Consider the following 23,559-nt stretch of genomic DNA (forward strand, 5'->3'; position numbering starts at 1 on the left):
AGCAATCTCGCCATGGTGTGCACTGCGCAGTAGTCCACCACGGCTGTCACAACACAGACAGCTGTTTGCGGTGCATTACACAGTGAGTTTTGTGTGTCAGTGTGAAGCAGTACACTAATTACACTCCCTGATTGATGTATACACATGCAAGATGTTTGAAATCACTTTAGGACTGCAATTTAGCATTCAATGTGATTTCTGCCCTTAAAACGCTGCTTTGCGTCAAATCCAGATTTTTCCCCGGGACTTTTGGCATGTATCCCACTCTGCCAAATAGGGGTCCAGGTGTTAGACCCCTTGAAACATGTTTTCCATCACTTTTCTGACCAGTTTTCCAAGTTTGCCTCCCCCTTGAAGTCTATTGCGGTTCACAAACTTTTGTGCAAACCGAAAAACGGAGGTTCGCGACATCTCTAGTGGTAAGTAGATTACAACTTCGCATCTGTTACATGCTGTGGTGTCTCAAATTAAATATACAGTGGAACCTTATTTTGTGAGCATAATTTGTTCTGGAAACATGCTTGTAATCCAAAGCAATCGTATCAAATTTCCCCATAAGGATTAGTGGAAACTCAGATGATTTGTTCCACAATCCATTAACATTTAGAGATAAATATTTAATACAAGGTATTGTACTATATAAAGTATAAATATAAAAAAAGACTTTCACTATAACTAACAGAATCATTGCTCCCTGTTGGCTGACCCTAATGTTTTTTCGTGTGGCTTGAACATAGACAATGACAGTTGCGTTGCCTACTTTAGAGGATTTCCCAGAAATGTGACATTGTACAGTCCCTACGCTCAAATTATGTACAATCCAAGCATCAAAGGTAAAGAACTATCAGCTCTGTTGGGATGACATGACATGTGTATTGGTTCTGTGCTTGTATATCAAGATGTAGACGGAGCAGGATGCAAGGTTCAGAGGCTCCGCAGAATCCTTATAACAATCCTGAAATAATGCATTAATATTGGCACGAGTTCCCCTGCTACTCTGTTGAGGTGTGGGGGACCACAGAGGTGGCTATGCCAGTGAAAAAACATGCTCCAAAAAGAAAACAAAGCTCCCAGCCTGCGATCACTGCTGCCAGCGCGGCTGCCATGATTCTGGCACAATGGCTGAAAGTGAGCTGGACCATATCAGCAGCACGAACACAGAGGTGATCCTGGAGGTGTTTAAAGCATATAGGGTTGCTCTCACGGCCAAGATAGACAAAGTAGAATTGGACTTCATGCCGATGAGGCAGGATATGGAAAAAATCCTGCACTACAGGACCTCCAGTCTCTGATTCGGAGGACAGGTCTAACATGTAAGAGACTGATATCCAAGCTCTTAAAAACCAAGCCAAGATTCTAAGGACAAATCAATGGATGCTGAAAATCATCTACGCTGCAATAATACACAAGTACTGGGGCTCCCAGAAGGGGCGGAGGGGAAGAACTCAGCTGAATTTACAGAGCAATTCTTTAAAAACCTGGTGGGCCTGTCCGACCTACCAACCATGTATGTGGTGGAGAGGGCTCACAGAGTCCTCACAAGGCCCCTACTGGTTGGTGCTCCACCGCAGCCTTTCTTAAGGTGGCCATACACTCGTTAGATTAGCAGCAGATAGATCATCAGATAGATTTCTGATCTATCTGATGTGTTTAGGAACATTTTTTTTACTAGGAACAGATTTCCAATAGATTTCAGTTTGAAATCCATTGAAAATCGATCTGATGGCATTTTTTTGCCATCAGATTTCCATTAGGGCCAATGCAAAATGATAAGCAATCTCAACAGATCAACCTAGATTTTCCAGCCTGCCAAAATTGATCGAAATCGGCCGCAAATCGATCGATTGGTCAATCGATTTGCAATCGACCAATCGATTTTGATCGATCGGCCAAAAATCGGCTGAGTGTATGGGCCCCTTTAGTGCGCTTTCTAAATTACAAGGATCGGAACATGATACTTAATGAGACCAGAGACAAGCAGGAGCTTTCCTATGATAATGCCAAGATGATTCTGTTCCCATATTTTTCCTGTGAAATCCAAAAGCAATGCTTTTCTTTTATCAAAGTTAAAAAACACCTACGTAACAAGAGCCTAAAGTATAGTATGCTTTTCCCATCATTGCTCAGAGTTGTCCATGGCAATGGAACAAAATTATTTGGGAGCCCGCAGGATGTCAACGACTGGCCTGGCAGGCTGGGATAAGTACAATGCAATCTGTACGCTTTCATGTTAAAATATGCTCAGTCTGATCTACTTAAAAGGGTGATGCCACCAAGTTACAGCCTTATCTGGTATACCGTGAAATGTGCCTTCTGTTTCTCAGAGAGCTTTAATATTGCCTTTCATATACTGGTTATGGAGTAGTATTTAGTTTTAGTCGGGCAGCCCCCCCCCCCCCATTATTTGAGACCTTGCAACCAGGGTTTAATCCAGGTGTCTATTTAATTAACTGTTTTGGAAATAAGCTGTAGGTATTGATTTCTTTCTTGTTTAGTATACAGCAGCAGGGCAGTAGTGTAATATGTTTGGGTTAATTTTCTAATTTTCTATGCCCCCCCTCTTATCCCTCATACTGAGTTGAAATGTAGACTGCGATTGTGGTTGTATCACTGTGTAACAATGTCAGTGTATATATTTGCTGTTTTGGAATGGAGACCCCCTCTTAGAATTGTTTCCTGGAATGTTCATGGTCTTCCCCATTTAAGCGCACTTTACAATATATTCATAAGTATAAACCTCTTATTTTGATTCTCCAGGAAACATATCTGGTTGAATCTAAAGTTAAAATGCACCTGTAAGGAAAAAAAGTGCCCTTATGGGGTACTCACCTCGACAGGAGGAAGCCCCTTGATCCAAAAAAAGTCTGCCTCTAACCTCCTCCATCCCTCTGTTCTTGCGATGGGACCCCCAAAAAAGGGCTTGTCGATGCATGTTGGCAGCTCGTGCAGGTGCAATAGCTCCATCCCACTCACCTTTCTTTGGAAAAAAAATGGGCTGGATTGGATTCATGCCACTGTGCAGGCGCAAGCAGTTTGCGCCTTCGCAGTAGCACAGACACGATCGGGCTTGGCTATTTCCACTGGAGCATGAGCAGGATGGAACTATCACTCATGCGTGGGGAGGCACAGGATTGAGAAGATGATGAAGGCCGGGGAAGCCACTTTAGGAATATGTTGGCGCATTATAAATAAATAATAATAATATGTGCGTCAAATGCCTTTCATTCCGTGGAATGGAAACATTTTTTTGGCCAGCCTTAACTAAACTGGGGTTTGGGGCTTGCTTCTATTGCTTGGCAGCAAACCCACGCTTGGTAGCAACTCCCCGGTACTCTGCTTCACAGAGACTTGGCTGAATGACAACATCCCGGATAACTCCTTTCATCTTCCGGGCTTTGACCTCTTTCGTGCAGATCGCAACCAGGCACTCTCGGGGAAAAAAGAAAGGCGGAGGTGTCTGTTTTTACATCAACTCCACCTGGTGCTCCGTCCTGCAGAAAGACTGCTCCCCAGACATCGAACTCTTACTGATTAACTGCAGGCCTCAGTACTCTCCCAGGGAATTCAACTCCTATGTCCTGGCGGGCGTCTACATCCCCCCGGATGCCGACACCAGTAATGCACTGGGCACACTCAGTGATGCCATCTCAAGGTGGGAGACACACCTCCCAGACTCCCTCTTCATCATTCTGGGGGATTTCAATAGGGCAAACCTGCGCCAAGAGCTGCCCCGTTACAAACAACACATCACCTGCCCCACCAGGAACCAGAACACCCTGGACCACTGTTACACGGTCCTCAAAGACGCGTACAAGGCCATTAGCCGAGCTGCCTTGGGTAGCTCTGATCACTACCTAATACACATGATCCCCACCTACAGAAGACACCTTGAAACCACAAAGCCGCTAGTCAAGCCTGTGAAGAAGTGGACAGACGAGGCGAAGGAGCAACTCCAGGCCTGCTTCGACAGCACCGACTGGTCAGTCCTGGAAGCTCCCTGCCTGGAGGAATGGTCAGAGAATGTCACCTCCTACATTAGATTCTGCGAGGAGACATGCATCCCAGCGACAACCATCAAGGTCTTTCCGAACAACAAGCCCTGGTTCAACGGAAGGCTACGCAGGCTCCGGAGGCAAAAAGAGGAAGCCCACAAATCTGGATCACCGGAGAGTTTCAGGGAAGCCAGGAACACCTTGAAAAGAGAATTGAAGGTGGCAAAGAGAGACTACTCCGAGTCGCAACCTCCAGTCCAACAATGTCCGGGAGGTCTGGAAAGGCCTAAGGGCAGCCACCAACTTCAAGCCTCCTTCTCAACACATACTTCCGAGCACTGCACTAGCTGAGGATCTCAACAAATTCTATTGCAGGTTCGAGGCCCAACCCACCCACCTGGCAGATCAAACGACCACATCCTCACCCAAGCATCCACCCCCCTCCTCTCCTCCACACGCTGGTCATACTCCCTCAACACAGCTAACAGTCCAGGAGACAGATGTGTTGCGGCACCTCCGGAAGCTAAATACCAGGAAGGCCTCAGACCCAGATGGCATATCCCCATCCTGTCTAAAAACATGTGCGGGACAGTTAGCCCCGGTCCTCACTTCCATCTTCAACAGATCCCTGGAGCTGGGCAAAGTTCCCTCCTGCTTCAAAAAAGCTGACATCATCCCGGTCCCCAAGAAGCCAGGGGTCACGGACCTAAACAACTTTAGACCCGTCGCCCTAACCCCGATTATCATGAAGACCTTCGAGAGACTGGTCCTCTCCTACCTGAAGCTTCACACTGCCACCCTGTTGGACCCTCTACAATTTGCATACAGGGCAAACCGGTCTGTGGAAGACGCCATTAACATCTGCCTTGCACATATCACTGAACACTTGGATAAACCAAAGACCTACGCAAGGATCCTCCTCTTGGACTTCAGTTCTGCGTTCAATACCATCTGCCCAAACATTCTGTATGACGACCTGGAACGGCTCGGTGTTGACCCAACCCTTTGCACCTGGATCAAGGACTTCCTTACGAACAGGTCACAGCTAGTGAGACTCGGAAGCTGCTCCTCCAGTGTAAGAACCACAAACACAGGCGCCCCGCAAGGATGTGTACTGTCTCCGATGCTCTTCTCCCTGTATACAAACAGCTGCACCTCCTCCACGGATACCGTCAAGGTCATTAAGTTTGCGGATGACACCACCATCGTAGGACTCATGGGTGATAAAGCGGAGCTGGAATATCACAGCGAGATCGAGCGGATTCTCAGATGGTGCTCAGACAACAAACTCGTACTAAACACAGCAAAAACGGTGGAACTGATAGTGAACTTCAGAAGGAACGCTCCACCACCCAGCCCTGTCATCATTGATGGCACCGAAGTCACCAGGGTACATAGCGCGCGGTTCCTAGGCACCACCATCACGGAGAACTTGAGATGGGACGTAAACACCTCTACTACCCAAAAGAAGGCCCAGCAGAGACTGTTCTTCCTGAGGCAACTAAGGAAGTTTGGCATGCCCAGGGAGCTACTGACCAGTTTCTATACGGCGACCATCGAATCTGTCCTTTGCTCCTCCATCATTGTCTGGTACTCGGGGGCAAATGCAAAGGATAGGCTCAAACTCCAGAGAGTCATCAATGTGGCTGAGAAGATCATTGGGTCTCCCCTGCCATCTCTGGACCTTCTCCACACATCCAGAATGAGGTCCAGAGCAAATAGAATCGCACTTGATCCCTCCCACCCTGGCAATCACTTTTTCAGTCCCCTTCGCTCGGGACGTCGCTATAGGTCCATCTACACCAAAACCACCAGGCGTAGGAACACATTCTTCCCTCAAGCGATCACTCTTCTCAACTCAGACCCTCTCCCCAATGCCATCTCCTAATCCCCTTCTGCACCTCCGGGCACTAGAGGACGAACGCGCGCCCATAGGCTGACACTCATGTTCATCTCTGCCTAATATAGCGTCAACCGCTCTATGTGTCATTTGCTATGTTTGAAATGTTTCTTTTAATTTGTACTATGTGTAATGTTACTTGCACTGTTTGCACCTGCCAATATGCCTTGTGTCCACAAATAATTCCGGGTGCGGCGCCTGTCGCACTTGGCGAATAAAGTGATTCTGATTCTGATTCTGTAAGAAATGTATACATTGGGTATAGACCTTTTATAAGCACACTATAATGCACATCAAAATTGCTTCAGAAATTTCAGACCCAATTCAAATATATAGAGATTCCAGGCAGGAGTTCTTTCTCTCTCTCTCTCTGGCACCATTTGCCATAGACATGGATCCAAGTGCAGGGGCACTTTGGCAGTCCTCGTCCGGAGCGTTGATAGAGTCCTAAGTGATCCGGGGCAGTTCTGGGCACTCCATCCAGAAAATGGGTGTGGCCACGCACCAGAATGTAGGTGTGGTCATGGCTGGAGCCAAATTTACCTGAACCTATCAGTGGTTAAGCAAAATGTTGGCTGAAGCCCCCCCTTTCCATTAATACAAGCGCATGCCTCTGTGGTGCTCCCACGGCCGGAGGTGCGGCCAGAGGCTTGCATGCAGCCAGGCCATGCATGCACAGAAGAGCACGACTGCCTGCGACTGGCTAAACTAAAAGAGCTCAGAACAGTAGAACAGAGCGGCCAGGGAGGACGGCGATGGAGCCTACGGTCCTCATGGGGCTGGAGAAAACCCCAGGTAAAAAGTATAAATCATGCAATTAATCTGGTCTCAGGCGCAGTCTAGTCAACACCATTAAGGAGTAAATAAGCTCTTTATTGAAGTAAAAACAGCATGATATCTTGCTGTAACAGCGTCAGCTCCGCTGTTTCGGTCCGCAGACCTTCCTCAAGGCTGTTAACCTGCTGGGCGTTCTGATTCCGGGAGGGTTTTTTCGCCCGATTTTTTTTTAATATATCATGTAGCTAGCCTAGCGCTAGCTACATGATTCTCCCCTTGCAGCTCTTTCCCTCCCACCCTTCCGATCACCGCCGGCGATCACGCTCATAAGGAAATCCCGTTCTGAACGGGATTTCCTTTAGAGCTTCCCCCGTCGCCATGGCGACGAACGGAGTGACGTCATTGACGTCGTGACGTCACAGGGACTCCCGATCCACCCCAAAGCGCAGCCTGGCGGCGATTGGCCAGGCTGCGCACGGGGTCTGCCAGATTCAGAAAAGAGCACCAACCGACAGCTCGGCCGCCCCCCCCCCCCACGTGAACCCCCGCGCGAAATTCCAACACCCCCGCAGGGCGCGGGGGTTCGCGCGAGGGCGGCCGTGCTGTCGGTTGGTGTCTTTTCTGAATAGGGCCCTTGGTATGAGAGTGGGTTGATATTAATATTGTATTTACTTATTTCTGAAATCGGCAGCTGGAGGAGATCAGTGGTCATCCGATATTAATGCCCATCTATTGTGCGTCTGGTGATCTGTGGGGAGGAGGTGGTGAGTCCCTTTATGCAGCAGCGCTCCTTATATTTAGCTAGATGTCAGTTTAGAGCAGCGCTTTTGTTTATATACAGCGTGATTGGCCCGGCATGTCATGCCGGCATCGCGCTGTTATGCCTTGCCATGGGGATGTATCACCAAGAGATAGGTGATTCCCCATCGGCTGTTGGCAGTCATGTGACTTTTGTCATGTGGCAAGCGGCATCATGGTGACGTCAGGAGGCGGAAGCACGGCTGTCAGCGGGGATACTCAGCCGCCCTAGCCGCAGAAAGACACTTCAGACAGGTACTCGGTTTAATATGCGCATATTATTTGCCTACATAATGCGGGGTTTCCTTTGTGGTCCGTTTGGACATGTAGAGAAGGATTTACATATTCATGAGCTTCTGTGCACTATTATGGGATAGAAATATTTGCGTTTTACAGACCTACGTTCCCCATCAGGTCCACTGGATGACCACTGGCCTCTGATTGGCTGTAGAGATTTGAATTTGATTGGTTACTGACTGTAAGTTGCCTATATATTTGGATTGGTTTTAATGGCAGTGTGATATGTGACTTAAATTAACCGCTTGAGGAAGGTCTGCGGACCGAAACAGCGGAGCTGTCGCTGTCACAGCAAGATATCATGCTGTTTTTACTTTATAAAGAGCTTATTTACTACTTGATGGTGCTGACTCAACTGCGACTGAGTTTGAGAGTGTCTAGTGCAGAGACACTAGGAGTCATGGCACATCTCTCCTGTGTGCTTGCTTCACACGGAAGGATTAATCTGGTCGCAGGTACATTTTAACTTACCGTATAACATGAGTAACAGTGATGGACGAACATCATAAACAGACATTCACAGACTGTTTGTGAATGTTTCTGCGAAAGTTTGCAAATCAAACGTTCGTGGTGGACCCTATTAATGCAAGTGGACTTCAACAAATTTTGGGCATATTTAAAAAGGTGTCAAAACTGTCCAAAAACATGGGCAATGGCATAGTGTAGGGGGATCAATCGTGAAATTACCCCCAAAATAAATATTTTACGCAGAGGCTTTTTTTTTTAGTATGTAAATACAAAAAAAATTGCTGCTTGTAGCAGTGTGTGCCTATCACTTCACTACAAACTCACCAGTAATGTGAAACAATGTCTGGTGAGGTGACGCTACATTTTTAGTACAGTACGGTCACGAAATCACTTTTTTTACTACATTGGTGCAGCCACACACTTCACAATACTACACGGGTAGTGTGGTGTACTATATGCAAGCTACACACTACACCACAAACATCAAGAAAAATAACAGTAGGATCAGTCCTCAAATGGACTCCTGGGTAATGTTGAGCCGAAATTTGCGTAATTTTGCATTTCTGTAATTACGGACGCAAATTTTGCCGCTACGACTCAAATTCATAACTTCATAATTGCCATACAAAACATAATTCGGAATTCTGTAAACATAATTTCCACCGCGTATCTTTTGCGTTCCGCAGCAAATTAGTGTTTAACGTAACAAAATTTTGTGTTTTCTGTAGAAACAAAGTTATTTTATTTCTGATAATGGACATAATTTCATTTCTTATAGTACTTATGCAAATTTAAGTAATTACTAAACTCAGGAAAGTCACTCATTTGATTGCAATTACTGATAATACAAAGGCCCCTGTACGTATTGTCACTTTAAATGTATCAGGAGGCTTTACCTGCAGCCACTTCTAAGACAGGTGCTCTTTGCCAAGGTGCACTTAGCGGTCATGCATGCTGAGACACTTGGTTTTGGGCCTTGCAATATCTGAGGTCCATGGATGTGCGGTCACTTTACCCACTTGAGGACCGCAGTGCTAAACCCCCCTAGTGACCAGGCCATTTTTAGTAAAATAGGCCACTGCAGCTACTGCAGATCGCAGCACTGTACAATGTAATTAGATGGCGGTTTCACTGTCTAATAGTCTCCCGAGCGATATGAAAAAATCTGGAGCCTATGGTGTAGAATGATTGAGTGACAGTGGGGGTGGGTGGGGGAGGGGATATGCCCCTGCCTATGGGGCCTGAATTTGACTCTTCAGATTTATGTTACACTGCCATGTAAGGTTTTCCTTTCTGATAGCTGAGCAAACAGTCAAACATATGTCATAGCTGTTAATCTTTTATAATTTATTGCTCTAAGGAGGAAGTTGTTACCTTGTCTGTTTAGACATCTGCTGATCAAACATCTCACAAAGTGCTCAGGAAAGCTTTTGTAATGTGCACCAGCCCTAATGCTGGGAATACACGATGCGTTTTTTCGTTCATTTTCCGTCCGATTGATTTTCAATTCAATTTTCCTGTCTATTTCCCGCTCAATACTCTTATATTTTCTTATCTACTTCCATTCACTTTAATGGGAAATCGTTCAGAAAAACAATCGCCCGGCGCACAGTGTTTTGGCAGTTGGACAGAGCAACTGCCATTCACTAAGTGCTTTTGAAAATAAATATAACCCTGAGAATCCCCTATAAAGAGATGGACTAGTCCAAAACCTGTCACTTCTGTCAGATTTCTACAACCTGCTGTAAGTGACATCAACATAGGAAAAAAGTAATTTATGGCTCATTTTATTCTGGAAAAAATGTACTTCTTATTTGTATATGTTTGCACAGATTTTAAATGTTACAGTTTTTCGCTGTAGTGCCCCTTTAAGATGTTCCCAGGTGGTAATGACTCAGTGAGGTCTGTAATTTGCTGTAACCCATAATTCCTCCAAAATTTGAATGCTGAAGGACTTTTATAGGCTGGCAAAAATAGCAGGTTGTCTATAAATAACATCAGAGGTAATGATGCTTGAAAGAGTCTATATGTGAGCATGTCCTGTATAATTTTTTCTCTGCAGGTAAATTCAAAATATTCTGTATCTCCACCTGCTAAGATTACTGCCTGTGAGAAGCTGGACTCTCTTTCTGTATCTTTGCAACAAGCAGGTTTTATAGTTAGACACATCTGTAGCTAGGTGTGATGAATACATTAAAAAACGAGGTGTGTGTTAATTTGGGCACTGGGTGATACAGCTGGTTAGAATATCAGTAGTAGGGTTCTGTCACCATAATTCTACTAGCGCCTTTGCAGCAGTAGAATTGTTGGAGTTTTTGGCCCAGTTTTCCATTGACCTCCTATCTGTAAAGGGAGCCCTTCTACAGTACCTCATGATACCTAGCCCTAACCCCTTCTCCCCATTGTGAATACATGTGCTAACATTTATTGGTTCCTGATGCCTAACACGTTCGTCCTCTCCCAACACAAATCCATTCCTAAACAAGTAGCCCTAACCGCGTACGTACAAAAAGGGCGCCTGGACAAAAAGGGTGCGGGGTGTAAACGCTAATTAACAATTAATCTTTAATAGCGTTTATACAAATAGTGTGCTATATTTCGTTTACAAATAATGTTTAACAAATTTATAAATCATTAAATAATGTTTATGAAATCGGCAATTGTGAAAACTTTAATCTTCCCTGTTTCAAAAGTGAAACTTATAATTACGTTTATTAAAATAACGATAATATATGATTAATTGTTATAATTGTATATTATTGTGAATAACCTTCATTTATGGTTTGTTCTTATAATAAAATCTGAAAATATTCTTCTTTATAACGATGATATAAATATAACTAAGTTCGTAATAAGTGTTGTAAAACATTAGTAAATATTACTAAAATTGTAGTAAAACTATACCTAAGCCTACTCTCACACAGAACCCTCCCTGTACCTATCCCTAACCCCTAGACCCCCCTGGTGGTGCCTAAACCTAAGACCCCCCTGGTGGTGCCTAAACCTAAGACCCCCCTGGTGGTGCCTAAACCTAAGACCCCCCTGGTGGTGCTTAAAACTAACCACCCCAAAGCCCTCCCTGTACCTATCCCTAACCCCTAGACCCCCTGGTGGTGCCTAAACCTAAGACCCCCCTGGTGGTGCCTAAACCTAAGACCCCCCTGGTGGTGCCTAAACCTAAGACCCCCCTGGTGGTGCCTAAACCTAAGACCCCCTGGTGGTGCCTAAACCTAAGACCCCCCTGGTGGTGCCTAAACCTAAGACCCCCCTGGTGGTGCTTAAAACTAACTACCCCAAAGCCCTCCCTGTACTCATCCCTAACCCCTAGACCCCCTGGTGGTGCCTAAACCTAAGACCCCCCTGGGGGTGCCTAAACCTAAGACCCCCCTGGTGGTCCCTAAACTTAAGACCCCCCTGGTGGTGCCTAAACCTAAGACCCCCCTGGTGGTGCCTAAACCTAAGACCTCCCTGGTGGTGCCTAAACCTAAGACCCCCCTGGTGGTGCCTAAATCTAAGATCCCCCTGGTGGTGCCTAAACCTAAGACCCCCCTGGTGATGCCTAACCCTAACCACCCCCCTTAGTCATCGCTTTATTATGTGGATAATAATGTTTTACAAATTGTGACTCCAAAAAATATATTCCAATTTACATTACGTACTGATCGCTTTATTTTGTGAATAATGTTTTAAAAACAGTAAGGGATAAAACTTTAAATAAAAAAAATATATTGCAATTTACATTACGTACTGATCGCTTTATTTTGTGAATAATGTTTTAAAAACAGTAAGGGATAAAACTTTAAATAATGTTTTAATTATTTAAATAAGATAAATATGTTTAGTATTTTCATAAACGTTATTCGGCACGGGTGCATTTTATAAACGTAAATCACCACAAGCTCAGTTATAAATCATTAAACATCTCCGGGCACCGTTTGTAAACTTTATTTAGCTCCGGGCGCCATTTGTAAACTTTATTTAGCTCCGACGCCCTTTTTTCCTGCTCGGCGCCCATTAAACGTTATTTATTATGGGAGTGAATGGCGGCGCCCTTTTTGTCCACTAGCTGCCTGCGCCCTTTTTTCCCAGCTCCGCCCTAACCTACTCCCCTGTTCACACTGTAACCTTAATGTTACTTTCTTACTGATTACTATCCCTACCCCCCACCCCCGTTCCCCAAAGTAAACTGCCTGCTCAACCTAACATTAAACCTCCTCACCCTGACTTTTAACACTAACCTGTCCCTACCCTATCTCCTAATACTAACCCTCCTAAAGCCATTCCTGACCTTGACCTCTAGCTTTTGCGCCTTTTAAAACCAATATCTGATGCTTCTCTGTATAACAGCTGAACCCTGGCACATATTGAAATATTGACTTTGCAATAGCTGATCAACTATGTAATAGCTGACACTGGGCTAAATAGCAGGTGCCCAGTGCACAATTTATACCCCACGTATGCTCCAATTATCTGTTTTGATGTTTGAGGCCTCAAGAGATCCTACAAATGATGTATTATACATTATTCAGTCCACATATGACTAAGCAAAACAAAACAAACTAAAGATGTGTTTCTTCCTGAGGCTGATGTAATTAAAGATTAAGGACCCTGACTCACAGCCAGCACCTGGCTCAGCAACACTCACAGGTGATCACCTGTAGGCAGTTACATTATATCATGTGGCCTTGTTATTGAAGGGAGCAATTCTCTTCTATCACTTGCAGAAATGTTACTGTCAGAGTTCCAGGTTGATATCGAGCAATATTACTCCTGTTACCAACAAGGTAACTGGCTATAATGCAATTAACAGGATATTCTCTCCTAGGTATTATTATGCAGAATGGGAAATCTCCCTCATGCCTTTGTACTTCAAGCAGAGCTATCATCTACATCCACATCAGGGGCGTTGCAATAGGGGGTGCAGAGGTTGCAACCGCATCGGGGCCCTTGGGCCAGAGGGGCCCTCCCTTAATTACAGTATTAACACCCTATTGGTCCTGTGCTCATAATAATTCCTTATTTAGATACTTTGAATAGTGGCAATCATTGATAAACTGTTCCTCATCCCCTTTTTGCACCTCTGACACTGTAGTTGCAATTGGCAGGTTTTGGTGTGCAGTATCAATTGTTATGTATAGAGTGCTTGGGGGACCCCATTGTAAAACTTGCATCGGGGCCCACAGCTCCTTAGCAACGCCACTGATCCACATTGTTTTCATTCCACCATACATATACATTGTTTCATCTGTAAAAGGCTTAATTTGGCTATCATTCCTTGGAATTCAGTTAACTACGTTTAAAGAGAAACTCCAACCAAGAATGTAACTTTATCCCAATCAGTAGCTGATAACCCCTTTTACATGAGAAATGTATTGCTTTTTACATACAGACCATCAGGGGGCGCTGTATGACGGATATTGTGGTAAAACCCCTCCCACAAGAAGCTCTGAGGACCGCGGTACTTTTGACAGTTTGCCACAATGTAACAAGGTTCACAGACAGGAAATAGCTGTTTACAGCTGTCTCTAACAGCCAAAACATCTAGCAGCAGCTACATAACCTGCCCACAGTAAAAATGTCACCATGTAATGTCAGAATGTAAATCGGGGAGACTAAAGATTTTACAATGAGCAAACACTGACTAAATCATTTATACATAATTATTGTAAAAATGAAGCACTTTTTTTATTACATTATTTTCACTGGAGTTCCTCTTTAAGTCTACTTCACAGAGGCATGTGGGAGAGTGATGTCATCAGTAATATATAAAGTATGCATTCAGATGGAGCATAGGCACACGTATGATGCATATCATGGCATCAAGGGAAGATGTTAGTCCAAGCACTAGGAGAAAAATCAATAACAATAACAATAACAATAATATTTATATAGCGCTTTTCTCCTGGGATAAGGTGTTTGATTTTCGCTATATTTCTTAGATGGAAGAAGGAAGACTTGACGACAGCTGATACCTGCTGTCTGAGTTTTAGATTTCCATCCAGGATCACCCCAAGGTTTCGCACAGAGTCTTTATACTGTACAGTATCTCCCCCAATTGCTAGTTTGAGGTGGTGAGCGTTTTGAACTTTATCCATCATGTGTGGACCACCTACCACCAACACCTCTGTTTTGTCAGAGTTCAGCCTCAGCCAGCTGGTGTTCATCCAATTTTGTAAATCCACTAGACACGCATTTATGGATGCTGATGGGTCTTGGGTGCCAGGCTTGAAGGACAGATACAGTTGTGTGTCATCTGCATAACAATGGTATCCTAGGCCATAGTTCTGGATTATTTTGCCCAGTGGGAGCATATAGGCTGCAAAGAGTAATGGTGATAGTACAGAACCCTGTGGAACTCCATAGGCAAGTGGCACTGGATTAGAGTAGTGTGTGCCCAGACATACTTGCTGTGTCCTGCCAGATAGGAAGGTCTGAAACCATCTAAGAACAGTACCCCTTAGGCCACAGTAATTCTTCAGTCGCTGGATAAGAATTTCATGATCCACAGTATCAAATGCTGCTGACAAGTCAAGAAGAATCAGAATTGAGCAATCACCCTTGTCCCTTGCAGTAAGTAGATCATTCATTACTCGGACTAATGCTGTTTCAGTGCTGTGCCTTTTCCTGAATCCTGACTGAAAAGTATCAAAGATGTTGTTATCTGTAAGCCTGGCTTCTAGCTGGTTGGCGACTGCTTTCTCGATAACTTTTGATAGGAATGGTAAGTTCGCCACAGGTCTGTAGTTGGTTACAGAATCAGGATCTAGTGATGGTTTCTTCAGGAGGGGTTTTCTGATTGCTTTCTTTAGTTCTTCTGGGAAAAGACCACTTTGCAAGGAGCACTGAGTGATTTTGTGAAGTGCTGGCCTGATCAGCCCTGGGCACTGCATTAAGGATCCAGTTGGGCCAGGATCCAGGTCGCAGGTAGTGGGGCGGAGACTTTGAATGAGAATTCCAAAATCTTCTACACTCAGAGTGTCAAAGACTTGCCATGGTGGTACGGTAGGAGGCATATGCAACGTCCAGTGGTCAATTGATGTAGTTGGTGTAATGCTGGCACGGATGGTAGACACCTTGTTTGTGAAGAAGGCAGAGAATTCTTCACACCTTTCCCTGGAGTATGTGGTTGGGGCTATTAGGCAGGAAGGATTGCAGAGTGATTCCACTGTGTGGAAGAGTTGAGCAGCTCTGTTGTTGGCTGTAGATATTTTGTGCGAGATAAAGTCTGATTTTTTCTTGGTTATTGCTTGTTGGTATCGTCTGAGGTGTTGAACTGGCCAGATTTGTGCTCCTCAGTCCCTGATTTACGCCACTGTCTTTCTAGTCTGCGCCCTTTCTTTTTTAGATCCATGATGGTTTTGTCAAACCAATTAGCTTTCTGCTTTTTGGTTGCTGATTTGGTGCGCCATGGGGCAATACTGTCAAGTATTTCATATATCGTGGTGTTGTACTGGGTTACTAGAGTGTTTGGGTCCATTTGGCTGTGGAGCAGATTTGTAAAATCCAGGTTGGCAGTTATCCTCTCCGGTGTTAATTTACTCAGGGGACGGGTTTTGATTGTTTCTTTAGGGAGCTGCTTGATAGGGTGATGTTCAATAGTAAGCTGTATTATGTGATGGTCTGACCACACCACTGGGGTTACTGTTATGTTACTAATGTCCATTCCGAGGTGGAACAGTAAGTCTAGCGTATGCCCTCCTCTGTGGGTAGCTGATTTTACAACTTGTGTGAAGCCTAGTCCACCCATGAGATTTATTAGTTCATTTGCATCTTGTGATTGAGTGTTATCAGCCCGGACGTTGAAGTCACCAAGGATGATCCATCTCGGATAAGACAGAGTTAGCATGGCCAGAAGTTCTGGGAATTCCTGTAGGAAAGGGTCAGCATCTCCGGGGGGACGATAAACCACTAAAATTTTGAAGCCACTCATTGAAAAAGCACAAAGCTAAGCAGTTTATTTTGGTATTTACAGATTCTACATTGTAAATGTTATGGTCACTACTATGGTCATACTTTCCTTGAGCGTGATCTTTTTAAGAAAAAAATTGAAACAATTGCTCTTGGTAATTTCTAGAATTCCAGGATTCTCTATAAAAAGATGAAAGACCAGTAGCCCAATGGTGCAGTATCTCAAGGCAAATGAGCAATTATTGAATTAAACTTTTATGCTCACAAATGTGGGTTGCAATCACTTGCAACCACCATCAGAGCCTACAGGGAGAGAACAGCCCCTTCTTGATCTTTCCAGATCCGCTGCACAGAAACTGGTTGGTCGTAATCCTTTGGGGTTCTTTAGGGCTGAACTAAAAAACAACAACCTCCCAACTGAGATGAGTTACAGCCTTAAAAAAAATCAAAAGCGCCCGGAATATATGAAACACATTATTATAATCAGTTTAAAAAGAGAGGTAGTGTTGACCTTACTTCTCTTGAAGAAATAAGCTATGGTTTACAGGAAATAAATTTTATTCAACCATTTAACACACAATGGGTTTCATGGGATTTTGCCAGCTTCCCCATTGTAGTCACTGTTGTCAAATTGACCTGAGGAAGCAGGCAAGGTCCCATGGGACGCATTGTCTATCTTAAAGGACCACTGTCGCGAAACATTTAATTTTCAACACCCCCACAGTAGTTACAGCAAGCAATACAGAAGATTCCCTGTGTCATTTATTTTAATTTCTAGTATGGATTTCTAGTATGGTCCTTTAAACATTCAAATGTCACTGCATGCTATATACGTCAGTGCTCACACTTGCGCTGATGGACTTCTGTAACCGTAATGCCTTTATAGGGATAGCCTTGTCAGGTATTGCAAATCACAGATGGTATAGCCTTTTTAACTTGTCCCTCAACTGCCATATCCCATAGAAAGCTCACACCGCCTAAGCGCTATTCCTTCGGCGACAATACTAGAGAATGGACCCCGCACTCTCCCTGTGCCCTGCAGGCATTTGGGGAGGCAGCTCCGAGTGCAGCTCGGACACTGCTGTGTAATGACAAGCTGGAGCCGCTCCCCCTGTCCATTGAATTGCCGGTTCTCTGCCTGCTTAAAATGATTCATATGAATCGCCGGTTCTCTGCCTGCTTACAATGATTCATATGAATCATTGTAAGCAGGCAGAGAACCGGCGAGTCATATGAATTATTGTAAGCAGGCAGAGAACCGGCGATTCATATGAAATATTGTAAGCAGGCAGAGAACCGGCGATTCATTTGAATCATTGTAAGCAGGCAGAGAACCAGCGATTCATATGGGAGCTGCCTCCCCGAATACCTGCAGGGCACAGGGAGAGTGCGGGGACCTTACATGCTACCATAATACATAATTTAAACGGTGTAATAACCGGACATACGGGCAAATAAAATATGTGGGTTTTAATTATGGTAGCACGTATTATTTTAAAACTATAATGGCCAAAAACTGAGATTTTTTTTGGGTGTACCACCCAAAGAAAGCCTAATTAGTGGCAGAAAAAAACAAGATATAGATCATTTTGTTGTGATAAGTAGTGATAGTCATTGGCGAATGAATGGGAGGAGTGCTGAAATGTGAAAATTGCTTGGATGCATAAGGGGTAAATACACTGAAGGCTGGAGTGGTTAAAGGAAATCTGAGATCAATAATAAAAAAAAAAGTTTATACATACCTGGGGTTTCCTCCATCCCCATGCGCATGGATCGCTCCCACGCTGCCATCCTCCGCTGCCTGCAGCTATGGTGTCGGGTCCCGTTGGTTCTACCAGTTGTGGCCAGTCTGCACAAAGCGCTAGCATTTTTAAAAGCACACAGAAGCGCTTTTGGTGTGCACCAGCCCTTAATCCATGTCCACATTAAGCTGGGGAGTGAGGATCAGATGGGAGCCTATGTGACATGTCCAGAATCCCTTCCTCTCAGTAAGCAAGCAGGATCGAAAGAGGATCTTTTAGAGAGGCCTGAGATATTAAGGTGTACCAGAGACTAATAAAAAAAAGTTTTATACACACCTGTGCCGCCGGAGAGGTACATAGAGGCGCACATGCTCAAACTAACATTTAAAACCAGGGGTGTTACTATGAATCAAGGGGCCGACAGCAACATTTTGATGGGCCCCTTACATTTACACCTCTGTCCTTGTCTCCATTTGGTGACACTCACATCCTGGGAGCACATCTACCAGAAGTCATAAAACAAGTTTGGCCCTCATGATCCCCCCAACCCATAACAAGTATAGTTACAACAACACACCTTCCCTGGAGGATGGACTCTAGTATTAGAAGTAGGGAACAGTGGTGTAGCAATAGGGGGTGCAGAGGTAGTGACCGCATCAAAGCCCTTGGGCTAGAGGGGCCCCATGGGGCCCACCTGCAACCACAGAATTAGCTCTTTATTGGTCCTGTGCTGGTAATAATCACTTCTATAGATACTTTGAATAGTGGTAATCATTAACAAACTACTCCCTATCCCCTTCTTGCACCTCTGACACTGTAGTTGTCCCTTATTGATTTTGGTGAACCGTATCAATTGTTATGTATAGAGTGGGGCCCAGATGCAAAACTTGCACCAGAACCCATTGCTCCTTAGCAGAGCAGGGACAAGGTCCTCCAGCACCCGAGGCTGAGACACCAAAGTGCGCCCCTCCATCCCTCCTACCCCAGCTGTCACACACTGATTGCTATTAGACTAAGAGGGCCACAGGGCTTCCAACCTCCCCAACACCTTAATATCTAGTTATCTGGCTTGCAGTCACTGCCATGTATCCCCTTTTCTTATTTCTTTCTGCTTCGTGCACAATTAGGAATGACAGCTGAATGAATTGTGCGCCCCCTCCTACACTGCGCCCTGAGGCTGGAGCCTCTCCAGCCTATGCCTTGGCCCGGCCCTGCTCCTTAGCTACGCCACTGGTAGGGAAGGTGAGGGAATGGGGTCTCCAATGGCTCTGGGTCTGACTGCATCTGCAGTAGCTTCTCCCCCCTATTGTAATGCCCCCCATTTACTATTTCAAGAGATAAGTATATAGGCAGAATTTAATTTTATGGGTATGATCAAGCTTCCACACTGAATATATTTAGTGTATAAAAGTTCCAATGCCCTTGGAAGAGCATCACAGCTTTCCAATGCCCCCAGACTTTGTTCCTCTCTAGTGCCCCTCAGAGTGTAGGTGTGAGAAAACGCGGAAAAGCCGCCGCCAATACTCAAGGTGAGGCGGCTGACTCCGCGTTTAACATGGCAGCTGGGGCGCAGTCGGAGCGCGGAGAAACCGCAGCATGCTCTAACAACAGGGCGGCGGATTCCGCGTCCAATGCGGCAAGTTGCTCGCATAGGCCTGCTCCTCTCAGTAAGGCGGAATGCGGAATAAACGCCGCACGCCCAGACAGCGGTGCGGTGGATTCCGCATCCAACACAGCAGAAACATTACAACACATGACTGGTGTGGCTGGGACTGATAGTCCACACTGGTTTAGGAGGACGCGCGCGCGCGCAGAGAGGCAGGGCCTTTATGGCAAACAGAGGAGGGTCAGCTGACCAAGCCAGTCAGCTGACAATTGCGGCAACTTTCATTGGTCCAGCACTTAGGGGTGGCGCTTGGAGAGCGCCGGTGTATATATGCTGGGTGCTGGTCATTCATCTGGTGTCTGGCGTTGCGATCACTACGTGGTAGCACTCAGACCTTGTCAGTATCTGTGTTTATTAGTCAGTTTCCAAGGTGTTGATGGTCACGGAGCTCACACCTTAGCCTAGGAATTCTGTTATTATCTGTATTGTTATCTAGACCAGTTTCCAAGGTGTTGACGGCCACGGAACTCACACCTAGGAATCCTGTACCATCTGTATTATTTGTATTATCTAGTCTAGTTCTTGGAGTGTGAGAATCTTGAAACTCACACTCTAGTTTAGGCATCGTTGATTATCTGTTATGACTTTCTGCATTCCTGACCATTCTCCTGATCTCTGATTTTGTACCTTGTCTTTCTGATTCTCTGTTGCCAAAACTCGGCTAGTCTCTGGATTCTGTATCTGTCTACTGTCTCTGTACTTTATCTGTCCGTGTGTTAAGGACCTGGCTTGTCCGACCTCGAGAACTGTCTCCCCTGTTAGGAGATAGTTCACAGATCTGTCAGTGACACTCCACCACTGGTGTCACTCACGTTCTGTCCTTCCCACTGTCTCAGCCTGGCTCCGCCCCTTGGGGAGCAGCAGGCCTGTGGAAGGAAGCTAATCCTTAACAGTAGCTCCTACTGTCTAGCACTTATCCCACGGGTGCTTTCCTCAAAGTATTACTGTTGCACCAAACACTCTCATCTCTCAGGTGTCCAGAGGTTAGAAGATATATCTGATTATCGGTGATACTGCAGATCATCAATAATCGGGTATATTCTGCATTCTCGGTGATACTGCAGATCACCGGTAATCAGACCCTCTCTGTGTTACACCGATCCTTACAGTAGGTTTTTCTTTTGAACTAAGTACCAGAAACAAGACCACAATTAAAGTAGACCTGAACTCAAAAGTCCTCTCTGCTCTAAAAGATACACAACAGCATAATAACCTTTAAACAAAAAAACATTTATTTGTTACAGCTGATACAAATCCTAAACTAAATCTGCACTGTTTCTACTTCCTGATTCATGGACGCAGATATATTATTAACATCCAGTGCTTTCAAATAGGCTCATCTGCCATCTCTGCCATAGGCAGTCATGTGACACAGGGGAGAGATCAGATTACAACTTGTGATTAGACACAAATGAGGGAGAACTAGACAGGCTAAACTCTGTAAATGCATTCAAGGTACATTTCTCACTGTTTTCCTTCTGTCCTGTGAGTTAAGGTCCACTTTAATATAAGGCTTTTGGTTTACTAACATGTTTCAAAAGATTCAGTCGTGCAAAAACTAATCTGACCTAGGCAAATGTAATTTAATGGTTATCTGATGTTTTGTTGCAGATGTGGAATAGCACACAATATGATGCATCCCCTCGCCAGACAAAAGCAACAACTATCTATGCTGCAGTGAAACATCCAGAACCAAAGTACAGATGACATCTGGTGGATTTTTTATATGAATGTAACATGCTCACTGCCTGGGAGCAGCACAACCACATTCAGCAAGCTTTCTGTACCCAGGACATAACTTCCTGCTTGATGTGTAAGCTGCCCTCCAGAGAATGAACCAGTTTATCAGACACACAAACTATCATGTATTCCCACAAAATGGGGAACACGGACTCCTGATTATTGGAAGTAGAGTGAGTGGCGCTGGAGACAGAGAAGACAGGCAGCACGTGGAGCTCCATCATCGCATGAAACCTGCTCTGCTCTTCACACACAGGAATCATGAATAGACTGGAGGATAGAGGTGCCCAAAAAGTATTAAATCATTAAAATGAGTTTAAAATGGAGATATAGTGGTTGGCTTACCTCCTCCTGCAGAACATAACAGCCAGCGAAAGCTTAAGCATTATTATTGCACAACGTCAGACATGTTTTACGGGTGTTCCCTGTTTCCTCAGGTCAATAATAACAAAAAAATATATAGTGCAGCTAAGGAGATCAAACTCAAGCACCTCAAATTTTATTTATTTAGGCAAATGTTTGTCATTGACCTAATAAAGCAGGGAACGCCCTCAATATGCATTGTCTGACCCTATTGTTGTACAACACATACTTCAATTTGTAGTTGTATTGGCTGTTATGTTCTGCAGGAGAACCAACTCAGTTACCAGCTGAGGACAAGCAGTTCATAGATCAGAGTACTCTGATAGCCCAGGGCCCTTAGGACATCAAGCAGCTATGTAACCTGATTCAGCCTAGTGGGGAGCTCATTCATGGACCAGCCATACAAAAATTCAATAAAGATAAATAAGGGCACGCCTATAAATCTTTCAAAGGTAACCTGCACAATTATAATACTTGATAATGATTATTTAATCTTACTTAAAGAGGAACTGTAACCTAGGATTGAACTTCATCCCATTCAGTAGCCGATATCACCTTTCCCACGAAAATGTTTTATCTTTTCTTTTCTCAAACGGATCATCAGGGGGCTCTGTATGGCTGATGTGGTGATGAAACCCTCCCACAGTGTGATTTCACCACCTAGGTACTGACATCACACTGTGGGAGCCTTGTTGCATTGTGGGAAATAACAGATGTTTTCAACTGCCAAAAAAGCAACATCTCCTTCCACAGACATCACCTGCCAGCAGTAAAGATGTCACCATGTGACACATTTCAGAATGTAAATCAGGGCAGCAAAAAGGTCGGCACCACTCCAAACGTGAAGAAAAGCTCTTTTATTGCATCACCATTGTGGCTTAAACAATTGTTTAAGCCACAATGGTGATACAATAAAAGAGCTTTTCTTCACGTTTGGAGTGGTGCCGACCTTTTTGCTGCTTTGATGTTCTGAGCACCTCGGTGGACGCAGAGGTGCAGGTCGAGGCACACTCAACCTTGATTAGTGGAGCTCCTCCTGACTACAGAGTGTGCAAGAATGTAAATCAGGGAGAGGAAAGATTTTACAATGGGCAAACACAAAATGAAGCACTTTTTTCATTACGTTATTTTCACAGCAGTTCCTCTTTAAAGAGAATCTGTATTCACAAAATGAAGTATAAACAAACATCCCTGCCCGTTTGGGGTCATCTCCTAGCCCCCTCAGTAATATTTTTGCTGCTCTCCGCTGCAATGAAGAGGGTAAAAAAACTGTTTTATAAATTGTTTTGTAAACAGAAAAGATGGCCACCAAAACAGGAAGTACATCAGCAGAGCAGTGAACTCAGTTAATACACAGTAAGTACACAGAGAATTCAGTGAGTTACACATTGAATTCAGTCTCCAGAGGTTATGTGCAAGTTTTGAAAGAGCTCTGTGTCAATGAAGCATGACAAGCTGTGTTAGAGCCTGGAGTCTTGTTAGCCTGCCAGGCACCTTCCTCCTCAGCCAGCTATTCTTTATTCAGTTTATCAGTCTGTGTTTATCAACCTCACAGATAGCAGACAAGCTGACAGTGAGAGCAAGGGACATTGTCTGTGAAGAATAATCATCACAGGAGCACTGGAGGGGCTTGGAAGGAGTTAACTTGTTCACATTACTGAAGAGTTGGCAGCCTTTCAGACACAGCCGACAAATCCGACAGGGGAAAGATAAGTTGATTTATTACAGAGATGGTGTAAGTAGAAAGTGCTGCAGTAAGCCAGAGCACAATGGAACAGCCTTAGGAACTTGTAGGATAGGAGAAATACTGCTGAAATTTTTGTTACGGAGTCTCTTTAAGTGGATTCCTGTTTAATTGGCTTCAAGCATATGTTGCCTGAATTTCATATCTACATTGGCTGGAAAGTT

The 23,559-nt window shown here is 44.6% G+C and overlaps 1 protein-coding gene across 4 annotated transcripts in view; it reads left to right on the forward strand.

Moving 5' to 3' along the window:
• LOC137531733 (CD48 antigen-like) overlaps positions 1-22,474 on the forward strand; it is a 276,111-nt gene extending 253,637 nt beyond the window's left edge. For 3 of the 4 annotated variants that reach the window (XM_068251692.1, XM_068251694.1, XM_068251695.1), the window contains one exon: positions 21,160-22,474. In XM_068251692.1, coding sequence (XP_068107793.1) covers positions 21,160-21,255 — 96 coding nt within the window. In that variant the 3' untranslated portion in view covers positions 21,256-22,474. The remainder of the gene's footprint in view (positions 1-21,159) is intronic. The other variant, XM_068251693.1, reaches the window with a different exon arrangement.
• Positions 22,475-23,559: the final 1,085 nt, after the last annotated feature.

The sequence above is a fragment of the Hyperolius riggenbachi genome, chromosome 9 (assembly GCF_040937935.1).
Source record: "Hyperolius riggenbachi isolate aHypRig1 chromosome 9, aHypRig1.pri, whole genome shotgun sequence".
Classification (NCBI taxonomy): Eukaryota; Metazoa; Chordata; class Amphibia; order Anura; family Hyperoliidae; genus Hyperolius; species Hyperolius riggenbachi.